This window comes from Phragmites australis, chromosome 1, assembly GCF_958298935.1.
Source record: "Phragmites australis chromosome 1, lpPhrAust1.1, whole genome shotgun sequence".
NCBI classification, from domain to species: domain Eukaryota; kingdom Viridiplantae; phylum Streptophyta; class Magnoliopsida; order Poales; family Poaceae; genus Phragmites; species Phragmites australis.
In genome coordinates, this window is record NC_084921.1 from 40,534,061 (window position 1) to 40,547,783 (window position 13,723).

The 13,723-nt window shown below is 42.3% G+C and overlaps 2 protein-coding genes across 23 annotated transcripts; one reads left to right on the plus strand and one right to left on the minus strand.

The window, feature by feature from the left end:
- Positions 1–1,094: 1,094 nt before the first annotated feature.
- On the plus strand, positions 1,095–4,420 carry LOC133919100 (uncharacterized). Its single transcript, XM_062363360.1, has 10 exons — positions 1,095–1,421; positions 1,596–1,690; positions 1,793–1,860; positions 1,950–1,993; positions 2,071–2,148; positions 2,262–2,415; positions 3,404–3,556; positions 3,641–3,751; positions 3,937–4,002; positions 4,098–4,420. Exons 1-10 carry the CDS (start codon positions 1,177–1,179, stop codon positions 4,275–4,277), a joined length of 1,194 nt encoding a protein of 397 aa, XP_062219344.1. The 5' UTR covers positions 1,095–1,176; the 3' UTR covers positions 4,278–4,420.
- Positions 4,421–4,845: 425 nt separating this feature from the next.
- LOC133918998 (receptor-like serine/threonine-protein kinase ALE2) lies at positions 4,846–13,464 on the minus strand. 22 transcript variants are annotated; one of them, XM_062363223.1, is made up of 17 exons: positions 12,952–13,464; positions 11,987–12,080; positions 11,533–11,661; positions 11,260–11,370; positions 11,052–11,115; positions 10,849–10,952; positions 10,217–10,342; positions 10,096–10,107; positions 9,846–9,926; positions 9,557–9,760; positions 9,349–9,471; positions 9,086–9,280; positions 8,304–8,672; positions 7,845–8,102; positions 6,824–7,225; positions 6,184–6,427; positions 5,010–6,099 (listed from the first exon to the last, which is right to left on the minus strand). In XM_062363223.1, exons 5-17 carry the CDS (start codon positions 11,078–11,080, stop codon positions 5,475–5,477), a joined length of 2,772 nt encoding a protein of 923 aa, XP_062219207.1. In that variant the 5' UTR covers positions 11,081–11,115; positions 11,260–11,370; positions 11,533–11,661; positions 11,987–12,080; positions 12,952–13,464; the 3' UTR covers positions 5,010–5,474. The 22 variants fall into 22 exon arrangements, 21 of the variants coding, with proteins under 21 accessions (XP_062219207.1, XP_062219249.1, XP_062219197.1 ...); XM_062363265.1 differs by having other exon boundaries at positions 10,849–10,949; positions 11,052–11,118; XM_062363213.1 differs by having other exon boundaries at positions 11,052–11,118.
- Between the last annotated feature and the right edge of the window lie 259 nt (positions 13,465–13,723).

Here is a 13,723-nt window from a genome sequence, read left to right on the forward strand (position 1 = left end):
TGTCCGTTCTGTGGTCGCCAGCTTGACGATGCCCTACCCCGATGACTCAATGAGGAAGCCCCAGGTTGTAGCCCTCACCTCAAAGCCGGCAGAGGTAAATCCCTCTTTTAATCTCTTGATTTATGCATGGATCTGAGAAAACATGGCTACAATGGCATCAATTTGTATTGTTAGGCCCATTAGCCAAGCATGTCATGTCGTGTCGTGTCGTAGGCCCAAGAGTGCCTAACAGTGCTTTTTGGCCTAGCTACGATGGCCTCAATTTATATTGTTAGGCCTGTTAGGCAAACAGGTCATGTCATGCTCTATCGTAGGCCCAACAGTGCATAACAGTGCTTTTTGGCCTGTTAGCCTGTTAACACATGGAAAACTGGGAAAAATCCAAAAAACTAGAGACTGTGGGAATCGAGCACACGATTTGCTACTTGAGAGACAAACACACTATTATCGCGCTACACATCTCTATATGTATTAGGTCTAAACAAATTATATATAAAAAATAGAAAAACTTAAACGGTGAGTGCCGTGCTGACCCAACTTTTTAGCCATCGTACCGTGCTATGTCTGGGCTAGACCAAAATGACTATGTCTCATGCTGGCCCATTTGGCCCGGTCGGTTAAACAGCTTTAGGTCAAACAAAAGCTCTAGCTAATGCCAACGTTCCCAACTCATAGGACACCATCCTACTAACCATAGTGGTTTAGGTTTCAAGTTTCAAAATGGACGATGGTTACCAAATGACGCCAGGTTAAGGTCGCATTTCGCCGAATCTGTACCTAACTTTTCCCCAAATCTTGTGTAGGTCAGAAAAGGAGCATGTCCCTACGGAAAATAATCCTACTAGATTTAGTCTCATGCATTTGAGATATAGACCTAATTTATAGTTTGATATATGACACAAATTATCATAAAACTTGTAATAAAATCAAAAATATATATATATGACAAATTAAGAAAGAAAATATATTGGCAAATCTCAAGCTATGAATTAGATCAGATCCTTATGGTTATTTTCCCCGTCCCTACGAACATGAAGCGGGCCCGCCATGAAATCCATAAACTATGCGCACCCAGCCCATTTCGCTATTCCAGTCCATTTCTTCCTTCCTTCCTACACCCTCTCGCGGCCCCACACCATCCCCGACAAGGCGACAATCTCTCCGGCGGCGAAGCCGATGGAGGCGAGCTCAGGCGAAGACGCTCCGAAACGCAACCCTCTCCCGCCCGCGCTCGTGTCCAACCTCCAGTCCGTGCTCGCCGCGGCGGAGGCTTCCGATGCCCCGGCCAGAGATGAGACGCCGGAGAGGCCCCTCGTCCTTCTGACCTGCGCCGGGGGGATCCGGTCGCCGGGTCTCGCAGCTCTCGTCGACGCCCTCGTCGCCGGCGGCCGCTGCGACGTCCACGTGTGCGCCCCCGAATCGTATGTGCCCCAATCCGACCGCCCGGCTTATTGATTTTGCCTTGCATTGGTTCTCTTGATCGCGGGGTAGTCTTCATTTCGGTTGGATTTGTTGCGAGCTTGTAGAAACTAACTAATTTTGTCGCCCTATGATTCTGAAACTAAACTACTCTGTGACCCTTTATTGATTTGAAGGGACAAGCCAGCCTGCGGTCACTCAGTTACCATCCGTGAGACCATCACCGCGACATCCGTCGATTTCGCAGGGGCGAAAGCTTTTGAGATATCAGGTGAGGGCTATTCTTTCACCTGTGCGTAATTTGAGTCACACTATTCCTGAGCTATCGCGAAATATTTTATTTCTTTGCTGACTTTGATGATTGCTAACTTAGGGACACCGGTGGATTGCGTCTCGCTGGCATTATCTGGGAGGCTGTCTTCCTGGTCGGCACCTGCTTTGGTATTGTACTTATTAGCTGTGTTTATTGTTTATAAATTGTATTTCCCAAACATTTCATCATTGAGGATGATTTATTTTTGTTAACACAGGTGATCAGCGGTATCAACGCAGGGCCAAATTGTGGATATGAGATGTATGCTCTTGTTTCAGAAGTAACCTATTTATTGTCTGTTTTCTATTGTGTTATTAATTCATTGCAGAATTCTGTAGGTTCCACTCTTCTGCCATTGCTGCTGCAAGGGAGGCCTTAATGTATGGGGTGCCTTCAATTGCAATCTCATTGAATTGGTAAGGATGCCTCCACTTGTGTTGAATTTATATTTCAAATTTTCTGCATCATCAATATGATTGGTCCATGCAACTATACAAGCTAACAATACATGATGGGTGTATGTGACTAGGAAGAAGGATGAAAGCAGAGACAGTGACTTCAAGGATGCAGCTCAGGTCTGTTTGCCATTGATAAATGCTGCCTTGGCAGATATTGTGAAAGGAACTTTCCTCAGAGGGTGCCTGCTGAATATTGGGGTTCCAAGCTCACCATCTGCAAATAAGGTTATTTTGTGAATGATACTATGAATCTTAAACTCCAGTTTATGGTGAATAGTAACACCATAGCTCCAGGATACATGAACTCCTTCTACTTGTTCACTTCAACACTTAGTTGTAAGCATATCTGGACCATACTCTTGCTACTGGCTAGTGGCTAGAGCAATGCATGTCACAGTTATAAGCTCAATTTAAGAGCATCATATACTACTTCAGTTTCCTCGAGAGGTTAGCTTAAAGACAAACAAATAAGATTTTGTATCACTAATGTAGAACGTTAGCTGTTTGCCATGTTGTCAGCCAATAAGTTTCCAAAAGTGTCAGCCATCTCGAGGCACCTGCACCTGGCAGGTGATTTAAGGGTTAAGAAATAAATAAAATACACTGAAGCTGCCTTGTTTTGGCAATGGGAACTTTTGTTTTTAAAAAAAACATAAATATATTTTTAGCTGTGTTTTGTCACCAATAGTTGCCTCTCTTCTTGTATCAACTTACTGTATCAGAATAATCATTTGGATCTGTCTATCTGATATCTTGATACTTCCTTAAGTACCATGTTATGTGCTGTAGCCCAGTGTGGTAATGCACCGTCTCAATTTGTGGCCTAATGGGTTAATTGGTGTTTTTTTGCATTATAAGTTCATAGCTTGACTTCAACTGCTGAGCTGTACAGAATGCTTAGCCGTGTAGGCATTACCTTAGCAGCTTATCTACAAGCACAACAAAATATGCGTCAAGCTTTCTTCATAAGAATATACGGATCGTGACTCATAAGGTCATTCAATTATCTGTAAGGCATGTCAACCTTAGAAGGACAATTATGATTTGTGGGCATATTGATAATGGTGAACCACTTTTCTTTAGTTTATCTTGAGTTCATATGCATTCTTTTCAGCAACTGTGATAGTGAAAAACTTATAGCACTGATGTAATTTTGTTTCTCTTTTTACATGTAATTATAATTATTTCTTAGTTGTATCTATTCTGATGCCAGGGTTTCAAGTTGACCAAACAGAGTGTATGCAGTCCTGCTCAAAGTTGGCAAGCTGTGTCAACAAGCAGACCTTCATGTGCTACGCACTTCATGGGCATGCATCAAAGCCTTGGTATTCAGCTGGCACAGCTTGGGAAAGATGCATCTGCAGCAGTAAGAAGACACTCCTTTAAGCCACAGCAATTTGTTACATCCTCGTTAGCACATTCTTGAATTGATTTTTTCCTTCATCTTCAGGGAGCTGCACGTAGAGTTAATGCTCAGCGAAAGATAGTCGAGGTTGAGTCTGTTGCTGCTGCCGGTAAACAAGAGGTTCGAGAAGTAGTGAAGAAGTTATTCCGTGCTGAGGTAATTACACTTTCCAGTGGATTTTATGTAGTAAATATCATATTACCGGTTTTTGTTCAAGCCACTTCTTTGACTTGGGCTATTCTACTGTTGATTGTTACTGAGAATCGAGAGCATGTTTCTAGGCAAATATGCTCAAAGCATTCTGAGAATTATTTTTCTTCTCTTGTTACATCAAAATGCAGTTTGTCGATAAGCAACATGAAGGTTTAGATGAGGATATCGATTTGAAAGCTTTGGTGAATGGATTTGTGAGTGCTCTCTCTCTCTCTCTCTCTCTCTCTCTCTCTCTCTCGTTTGTGTCCTTTCAAATGGCTAAGTGTTTGCCCCACTTTACAACCTACAGATATCTGTCACTCCTCTGAATGTGCATGGACAAGTGGAGGCTGAAATTGGAGCCCCAGCTTCAGATTGGCTGTCAGCAGCTGTGTCTCTAGACAAAGGAAAGGAAGCTTCTCCAGCTATAGAAGACCAACAAGATGCTCCGGTTGCAGCTGAGGAAAAGGAAGCTCCTTCAGAAACCTAACAAACACGCAGACATGTACACACTACGTAGGTGTCTTAGTTCTTGCAGTGATGGCGATCTTTTCTCTCCGTTCTTTATCAGTTTGATTTGTTTAGTCTTTTGTACTCGATATTTGTTCAGTGCAATGCCTATTTTTTTGTTCATCTTCTCTGCCGATTGCGGCCATGCAAAATGATTTGATGCTGGAGCCCCTACAGTTTGGATGCAACCATGTAGGCGATAGCATCTACCACAGATTAATACTGCCAGCCCCCACTATTTTTTCAGTGTGGTTTGTTCCAGAAGGTCTTTTATTCAGCATGGGATATGTGATCGATTTTGGATTGTTCCCGTCTGAGCGATGTCCATCAAAAGTATTTTGACCGCATGTAACATGTAATGCAATTGCAGCCATTTAATGTGGTAATGTCATCTTGAATTCTGTATTTATATCTAGGCAATGGGTATCTAGTCGGTTTTTATGCTAGTGATTTGGACACGTGAGGAATCACAAATTATGCAAGGCACAAAGCTCCGGGTCAATGCTATAAGATTTTTTTTTAGGCAAAAGGCAAAAGACAAATCAAAGGCAAAAGAAAAGGAAGGAGAAAGAGAGGACAATGCTGTAAGCTCCTTGGGTCTTTTGTGACATTGCCTCCGGTGTTGCCTGTAGGCCCAACCATCTGGTTTGGTCTGAATGACAATGATAATCTATTGGCACCAGATAAGTATGCAAAAGAGTTGCATCCAATCAGGACAACAAACACTATTTCATTGAACCCAAAAATGGTGACAACACGTGTATGAGAACCCGTGATTTTACTTGATATACCTTTAATGCGAGAAAGGGAGAACCTGGGAGGGTTCATGGAGATTTACAGCTGACGAATTGGCTTTTGTACACCTCTCTTTCGCTGAAGGCATTATACATCTCTAGCACTGTACAAAAAAGCGTGCGATGCCTTCATGTTTCAGCTTCTCAGATGCTGCCAATGGGAGGCAGCTGTAACTGTTCAGTTCTGCACTGCAGCCTTCCAGTGCCATTTGCCAAGCCACCCAGTGGGTCACTCCCGGTCACAGCTGAAGCTTGTCCACTGCATTTTACACCTTTTGCCATTTTCACAGATACTCACAATAAATATGAACTCTGGCTTGACAAAAATAAGCCAATGTGTATTTCTTCAATGCTCACATCATCAAAAGAAGCCAGCAGGCTGACTATTCTGAATCGATCCTGAATCTTTGCAGACCAACGTGTTCACTTGTGCTGCGTGTTGACAAGCCCCTCTCCTTATTGTGTCCAGTTCTACATACTCTTAGAGGACCTGAACTTGAATATCGTCGAAAAGAACCAGAGGCGGCCATAGCATCATAGCGTGCTGACGAAGCGAACAGCTTGGCAGATAGCGCTGGGTCGACGTCCATATCCAGACTTGCTCTACTCATAATCTCAGCATCCTGGATGTGCAAATCTTGGCCAAAGCCTGTGGATTCGTTGAACTCACTGCCTTTGTTGCATACCAACTTCAGAGCTTGGACAACCTCCCCCATAAATGGGCGCTGATCCACCTCAGGCTGAACGCACATAGATGCAATGGCTGCTACTTTTGCAATGCTGTCAAATGGGATGTTACTCCCAAGTGAAGGATCTATGATTGTTTCCAAACCATCTCTGCTTGTCAGAAGAGAACTAGCCCATGCGACTAAGTTCTCTTGCCCTGGAGGTCTTGACATATCTACTGGTTTCCTGCCTGTCAAAAGCTCAAGAAGAACAACACCGTAGCTGTAGACATCACTCTTTACTAGAAGATGCCCAGTCATTGCATATTCAGGAGCAACATACCTAAGAAGAATTTGATCATAAATATTAAATATATATAAGTTGAGGATATTAAATCAGCTACGAAAGAGTTAAGATTCAACATACCCAAAAGTTCCCATAACACGAGTTGAAATATGCTCGTTTCCCTCATCCAAAGCTGTTCTTGCTAAGCCAAAGTCTGACACCTTTGGGGTGAAGTCATGTTCCAATAAGATGTTACTTGACTTGAAGTCACGATGTATGACACGTGGACTTGAATCTTCATGCAAATAAGCAAGTGCACGTGCTGCACCAAGTGCAATTTTAAGCCTAGCATCCCAATCAAGTCGAGCAGTTCCCTTATCTGACCCTGCTTAGAATCATAATAAATAAGGAAATAAAATATTTCATTTCAGAAGTCCATGGATCCATAGTCTCCAAGCTTGCTTTTTTTTGAAAGGTCCAAGCTTTATTAAGAATTTGAAAACACATGTTTGCATTTTTGTTGGTATTAAGTATCAACAATTCAACATAATGCAATTCAAAACTAGTACTGATATATTTTCATATGAGTAGCACCATTATAACAGCCCTATTCCACTACAGAATAGATTCTGGATTTTCTAGTCAATTAAGTGCTTGGCTCATCTACTGCATCTCTCGCCAAGAAAATGACTAAATAAAGCGATGAAACAGAAGTTTGTGTGACGAAATGAAGGAAGTCTTAGAAAGTGAAGTCACAGCCAAAAAAAAAGCAAAGCTTTACCATGCAAGTGAGATTCCACACTGCCATTTGGAATAAGTTCATATACCAAACAACGGCTATGCTCCTCTGTGCATATACCTATCAGCTTAACCAAGTTCCTGTGATGCAATCGGCTAAGCATCTCAACCTCAGCCAAAAATTCCCGGGTACCTTGCTGGTCATCCCGCTTCAGAATCTTGACAGCAGCCCGTTCTCCATCCTCAAGAATACCTTCATAGACCCATCCAAAACCACCCTCGCCAATAATTCTGGAATCATGAAATCCCTGTGTAGCTCTCTCCATCTCAACCAAGCTAAACGTTTTGGCAGATCCTTTATATGTCACCATGCTTGAGCTGAAGGACGGTGATGCCGAAATAGGTCTGCTTCCTAGCCTGCTCCCGACCACTACAGGACCAGGACCTGCATTTCCAAATCACCATTGAAGGGAAAAATAATAATAGAGTCAGCGTCGTAAGTTAATGTTTTTGTAAAATTGTAATTGTAAGTCTTAAGAATTCTCAAAGATTATCCGGGTACTTTTGCAGTTTCACCCATTGAACATGAAACAGAACACTTAATCTTCAATGGAAACATTTATTTTTCGCTATAGAAACAACACTTCTGACTTTCTTAGTGCTCGGCTCTTGAAAGCTAAAAACAGAATAAGCATATTAGTGCACGAGTTTGCCCCACATACTACGGCCTCAGAATGACAATAGGTATGGAAAGGATGATCAATGAACTCCTGTTGTTCTTTAACATATACTTATAATGATGTATTACAATTTGCTGCCACATGGTCATGTTTTCATAGAAAAAAGGGAACCTTATATTTTTGTCAGAAAAGAGATTCACCAAGCTGCATTTTGCTGCCTTTTCAAAGGTGTCACACAGAAATATAAAAAGGTAATAATAATCCATGAACCTTATATTTTTGTCAGAAAAGAGATTCACCAAGCTGCATTTTGCTGCCTTTTCAAAGGTGTCACACAGAAATATAAAAAGGTAATAATAATCCATGAACAGAATGTCTTGTTACCTGCAGGTTTTGCTGGCATAAGTGATGCTTCAGTTAAATGATTGCAGTTTCTAAGCTTGAAATAAATCGCCAATGCAGCTCCACCACATAAAATAAAAGCAAAAACACTTGATAGAACAATTATTACAATTATGCCCCTTCTTTTTCTTTCTCTCTGATTTCCCACATCAACAGCAAGCGGATGTAACCTTGTATCATTGACATCGCTAAGACCATTGTTCGTGCTTCCCGGAGCTGCCGGTGATGACGAAGGAAGACCTGCATGAGTAAATGAAACCATGGGCATCATGACCAATGTTTTGAAAGGAAAAAAGAAAAGGCAGCAAGTGAACAGCTGACCTAACATAAAATGATTTAGGGATCAAGTCAAATACCGAAATAATGAACGAGATAGATGAAGATGTTAGCATAAGAAACTGATATTAAGTAGAACAACAAGAAATCACGGTGAACTCTCACCTGGGTAAATAACATATAACACATCATATTTTCCAAAATGCGTAGGGTTTATGATGACCTGCTTGTGCCAAAACCTTTCAAATACCAAAAGTGCTGTTGTATTGTCAAATTTTGCTCCCAGTGGCACAAGATCAATAAGGACAACTGTCTTCTCAGGGTCATCAGGTGCAGCATTTGCTCCCATAACACGAACTTGACTTTGATTCATGAACACTCCAGACGCAATATCTTGTGCAAGTTCTGCGACCAGTGTAAAGAACGTGTACAATGCTATACCAAAACAAAGCTCGACTTTTATTGGCAGCACACATAAACATGTTCCCGGAGGACTATTGGTCAGAGGATCTTGACAGGATAATGCTGTGCAGTCTAGCAAAACCAAAAGGATGATGAATAAATCACAGTTGAGCGATGAGCAGCTGATTAATGTAGAGAATATTTGGATTGATAAATTCAAATGCACGAAAGTATACTCAGCATACATAAAATTGGGGGTGGAGGTAGCAACAATTGACTAGGCACTGGTGCCAAAGCCTTTGGCTTTTTAGACACGGGACTGTCAGGTGGATGCACAGGTGGTAGAGCAGGTCCTGCATAGGTGTGTGGTGGCATGCATCCTTGAGTCTAACCAAATTTAACATGTTAGTACCTTCGGCAAAATGAGGTGGTGCTTGCTTGCGACTGTTCTTAGGAGACATGACTAGAGCATTCGTAGGAGCTAGAACAAATGAGGCAATGTAATGAACAAGAGAATGTTCAAACAAATAGAAATATCATCTAACCTGGGTAATACGATGGCGAATGATATTGACGGGGATGGTGTGGAGCATATGCAGGATTTCCTTGTCCCTTTCCTTTTGATGGAGGCAAACGTACAGGTGCAGGTGCAGGACTAAGATGTAAACCAGAATGTCCATGGCTTGGTGCAGAAGCATTATTAGTTTTATGTGGAGCAGGACTTGTAACAGGAAAGGAACCTGCATCAAGCATCACTTTACTGAGATGAATGCATTTGTTTTTAGTAGAGTTTTCAGTAGGCGCGTGCCTTTGTGGTGTCTACGATTTGCAGGTGGTAAATGGCTGGGATGTTCCTTTGGAGGTGCAGCAACAGGAATGCCATGTCCTTTGCTATGGATGATGGGACACTTTGAGGGAGAAACTGCAGGTCCTGCATGACGTAACTTCATGGATCATTTTATTATCAGCAATAGGTTCATCATGGTCCAAGGTATTGTTGGTGCCTGGTAGCATACCTTTTACATGTGTATTATTTGCAGGCGAGTGGTGATGCCTTTTCTTTGATGGTGCCACAACTGGAGCTTCATGAGTCTTTCTATGTGTATTATTCACAAGCATGGAATGGTGATGACTTCCTTTTGAAGGTGCTGCAACTGGAACTCCATGGTCCTTACCATGGTTAGCTGGATGAACTGCTGTTTCTGGAGAAGATGCTGGTCCTTCATAATGTAGCAGAACAAAAGTATGTTAATTATACCCAAGAAGATAAAAAGTACTTGTATAAATACTGCTTGAGAGACATACTTCGTGTTTGTCGCCCTATTGCAGGCAATGGAAGGTAAGATCTGATGGGAGGCGCCGAAACTAAGGGTGAAGTCGTTGATACTGGAGGAACAGAAGTTCTTTCATCAGAACATTGTTGGAACTGAGTTAACTGACTTTGAGATGAGCAAAAATAATTTTCATAAACTCTCAATCAGATACGATATACTTTGCTATGTGGATAATCTAAAGGCATAAAATACTTTGGAGAGCTAGCAACTGGAATGCATACATCTTCCCCTGACTGGTGGGTGGAGGATTTGGTGGCGGTGAAGGAGGTGCCTGACATCATCCGTACGATCATATTGCAATCAAGAAAAGCTTGTTGAGCTTTAACTAAAGGAGAGAGCTACCTTCTGTGTGCGAATAACGTGAAGGGGATGAAGGGGTAGGGGATTGCCCCGGGGGTGCAGTAATAGGTGCACCATACCTAGTCCCATGGATGGCAGAAGTGATTGGTGATGGAGAAACAGCAGATACTGTATATCATATGGTCAGAATGTATAAATGCAGATGATAAAATCACTAAAATGACCTAGTTGAGTTCAGTATCACTTGAATGCGAACTTGGCCCCTGTTGTGGGGGAATCTGAATAGCGCGGTGCATAGAAGGTGAAGCGGCAGGAATCTTGTCTCTGTTCGCATCAATTGGTGTAAAGATAGCCGGGTTTGAAAGGGAGGATGATCAGTCTCCGTTAAGGCTATTCCCAAGCAAATACCTCTTTTAAAAATTTCATAGAGTTTTTATGCACTGCGTTAGGGGGACTGCACCTTTTGGAGGTGATCTGTTGTGCCTTAGAATGTTATTTGGAGGTCTGGCAATTGATATGCCGTCCTTGTCCTGACTAAGAAGGGGGACTGATCGATATTGGTGATACAGCTGCTATATCACCAATGGTGACAATACAAATGGGTTATACAAACATGAACTGATTGAAATGAATGGACCAGCTAGACACCATGCAATCATAAGAACTAAACCTACTGGCAGTGGCTTTCTTTGGCTGGGAAATTCTTCTGGAGATGAAGCAACAGGTACTGTAGATGTCTCCTGGTCTGTTGGAGGAGTAGGAGATGATTGAAGAGCTGCTGCCATGCAAATGAAAGGTTGCAACAGATTCCGATTTAGGGAAGTATGAGAAACCCGATGCCATTTCATTAGCTAATAAACTTATGACATGGCATTACCTTAGATCCAACAATCTTAAAGTGGTCATCTATAAGGGGTGAAGGAGCTGGCGGTGTTGACTGACTTCTGATACAAGGGAGATAAGGAGGAGGTTGAGATGCTGGTCCAAGGGGAAAAAAACAAGAGATTGAAATTAAAGAACATAAAAAGACTGATCGAATGTTGTGATGAACAGTGAGAACATTTGCCAGAGCTTAGAGTTCTTACACCAGGGCGTCTGTCAAGAAAGAGGTGCATTAGCTGGAGTGTCAGCAGAAATTTTAGGATGAGGTGCATTTGGTTGAACTGGAAGAGATGGCGAAGCAGCGGGCACTTGATCTGGGAGATGAGGATTGGGAACTTCATTGCCAGATTGAGATGATGGAGAAATCATATATGAATGTGGCACAGCTTGGCACGTGAATAAAGCAAAACAAAAAATCATCATGCCAAACTAGATTTTTACCATTACATGGATGCAGAGAGAGTTCAGCAGCTCACCAACAATTGGCCCTGGGCTCTGTATAGATGGGGAAATTTCTCTGTTTGGTGACTGATAAAAATGATCAGGTGGAGCACTAGGTTGCATTGTAGGCTTCACTGCTTGTTTAGATGGTGAAACGGCTTCATCTGTGGAAGGCAACCTATTAGAAGAGTGTAACCATTTCCAGGAAAAAAAAGAAAAAACAACCGTTGTTCTACATTGGACTCGAGAAAGCCTAAAATAAATCGCAGTTACAAAATGTAACTTCATGGTTGCTTGCTCGGCTCGGTGCACATTGATCCTGCCGTTTGTTAACATGTATACTAGATAGTAGTTCGTGCGGGTGGTTTTGCGGTTAATCCTAGCGAAGAAATAATACAGACAATCGTGTCTAGTTCAGAAACACGCATCGCGATATATAAAACGAAAATTACAGAACATTGAAATATAGAATGTATAGTTACAACAGACCTAAGCTTTCGAGTGTTTGATCTTGTACTTGTGATGGATGAAGGACATTATCCAAGTTATTTTGTGGATGCCAACTCGTTATGGATGGAAGAACCTTGCGAGCAACAGCAGGTGCATGAGATTGCTTCAAACCTTCAAAAAGTAAGTATGAAACAGAACATTCAATGATTTTACTAGCATACAAGTGCCATTTGCAATTGAAGGATCTTGTTAGAGTATTCGAGTGGAATAAAGTAAAAAAAACAGCATTTTTTTTTCATCTTTCTTTACCAACAAGAAAACTGTTAAAGATTAAAGAACATATGGTGAAAATAATCTGGCAAGTGTACATCATAAACTATAGCAACGTAGTGCTAATGAAAAGAGATGATTACCTAAAACAGTTAGAGGTACATGAACATTATATTTTAGGTAATGCTCAACACTAATCTAGATGCTGGTTTGAACCAAAAGATTCTTGCTTTACATTAAAATATAAAGCCTTATCTCCTGCCCCTCAAATACTACTGATATGCCTACTGGCTACTACGTTAAACCCCTAAGTCCTACTCGCATCATATTGAGTGTTTACCTGCGAAATCACAAAGCAATCGTGCCTCATCCCCAGTTATTGCCACCATTCTAAACTTCTAAGTTCATCCAAAATTGCCAATAAGCCCTTCCTAGTATATAAAATTAAGCCCTAGCATTGCCAAATGCAGTGCTGTTATCCTATTTGTCGAATCAATTAAAGTAATCCAACAAATTGGAGATAAAAACTGTATCGTGCCAAAAAAAATTAGGTGTGTAAACTTCCATCATTTTTTTCTTTCTGAACCAACTACCAAGTAAACTTGAAACATGTGTATAGAAAATTGTGAATTATGTGTGTATTATTCATCCTTCAACTTAAGCCTGGATATAACATTCACAGGAAACACGAAACCAGCAACTCCCACATAACGACACAACCCACTCGTACATACCTCCAGCACCACGGATCACGAGTGCGGAGACGACCAAGGCGGCGGCGAGGAGAGCGCAGGCGCCCGCACCTCCTCCGCACCGTCCCATCTCCCTGCCTCCTACCCGCCGCCGGTGCTAACCCGCCACGATCACATCTGAATCACCCCGCACCAGTGCGATCGACACGGGCGCGGAGGCGGCGGTGGTGCTGCGCTGCGGCTGCGAGAGGAGGGAAAAGATTCGGGGCGGAGATCAGTAAAAACAAACGAAAATGGGGAGGGGGAGCACGCACCAAGCCGACTAGGAAGCAAGCAGTAAGCGGGGCGTGCTCCTGGCCCCTGCTGCGATTCGCCGTCCGTTTCCGCGACCGCGCGAGGGCGTTTTTTTGTTTAAGGTTTTGCGGCAGACGGCAGAGGCGGGCCGGAGTGGCAGCGTTCGGGGGCATCGTGGTGTGGCGGTGACGGGGGGAGGAGAAGGGTGGTTTCTGGTTTTTTGGCGTGTCGTGGTTGCGGCTCGTTGTTTAGTACCGTGAGGGCTTGTTTGACGCAAAGAGGAATAATCATGTGGAGCGACGGGAAAAAGTTTAGACAAACCACATAGACATCCTCTAGACGTTTGGGAGATAGAGGATGAAAAATTTTGGCCAAACAAAAGAAAACCAAACGAAATTGATAAAAATGAAATAATTTAACGGTGGATGAAATATAAAAATTGCTAAACTCTACGCAAACATTCATCAAATCTGTACATGCATTTGATCTAAAAGTTATAGCACTAATCATATCCATTAAC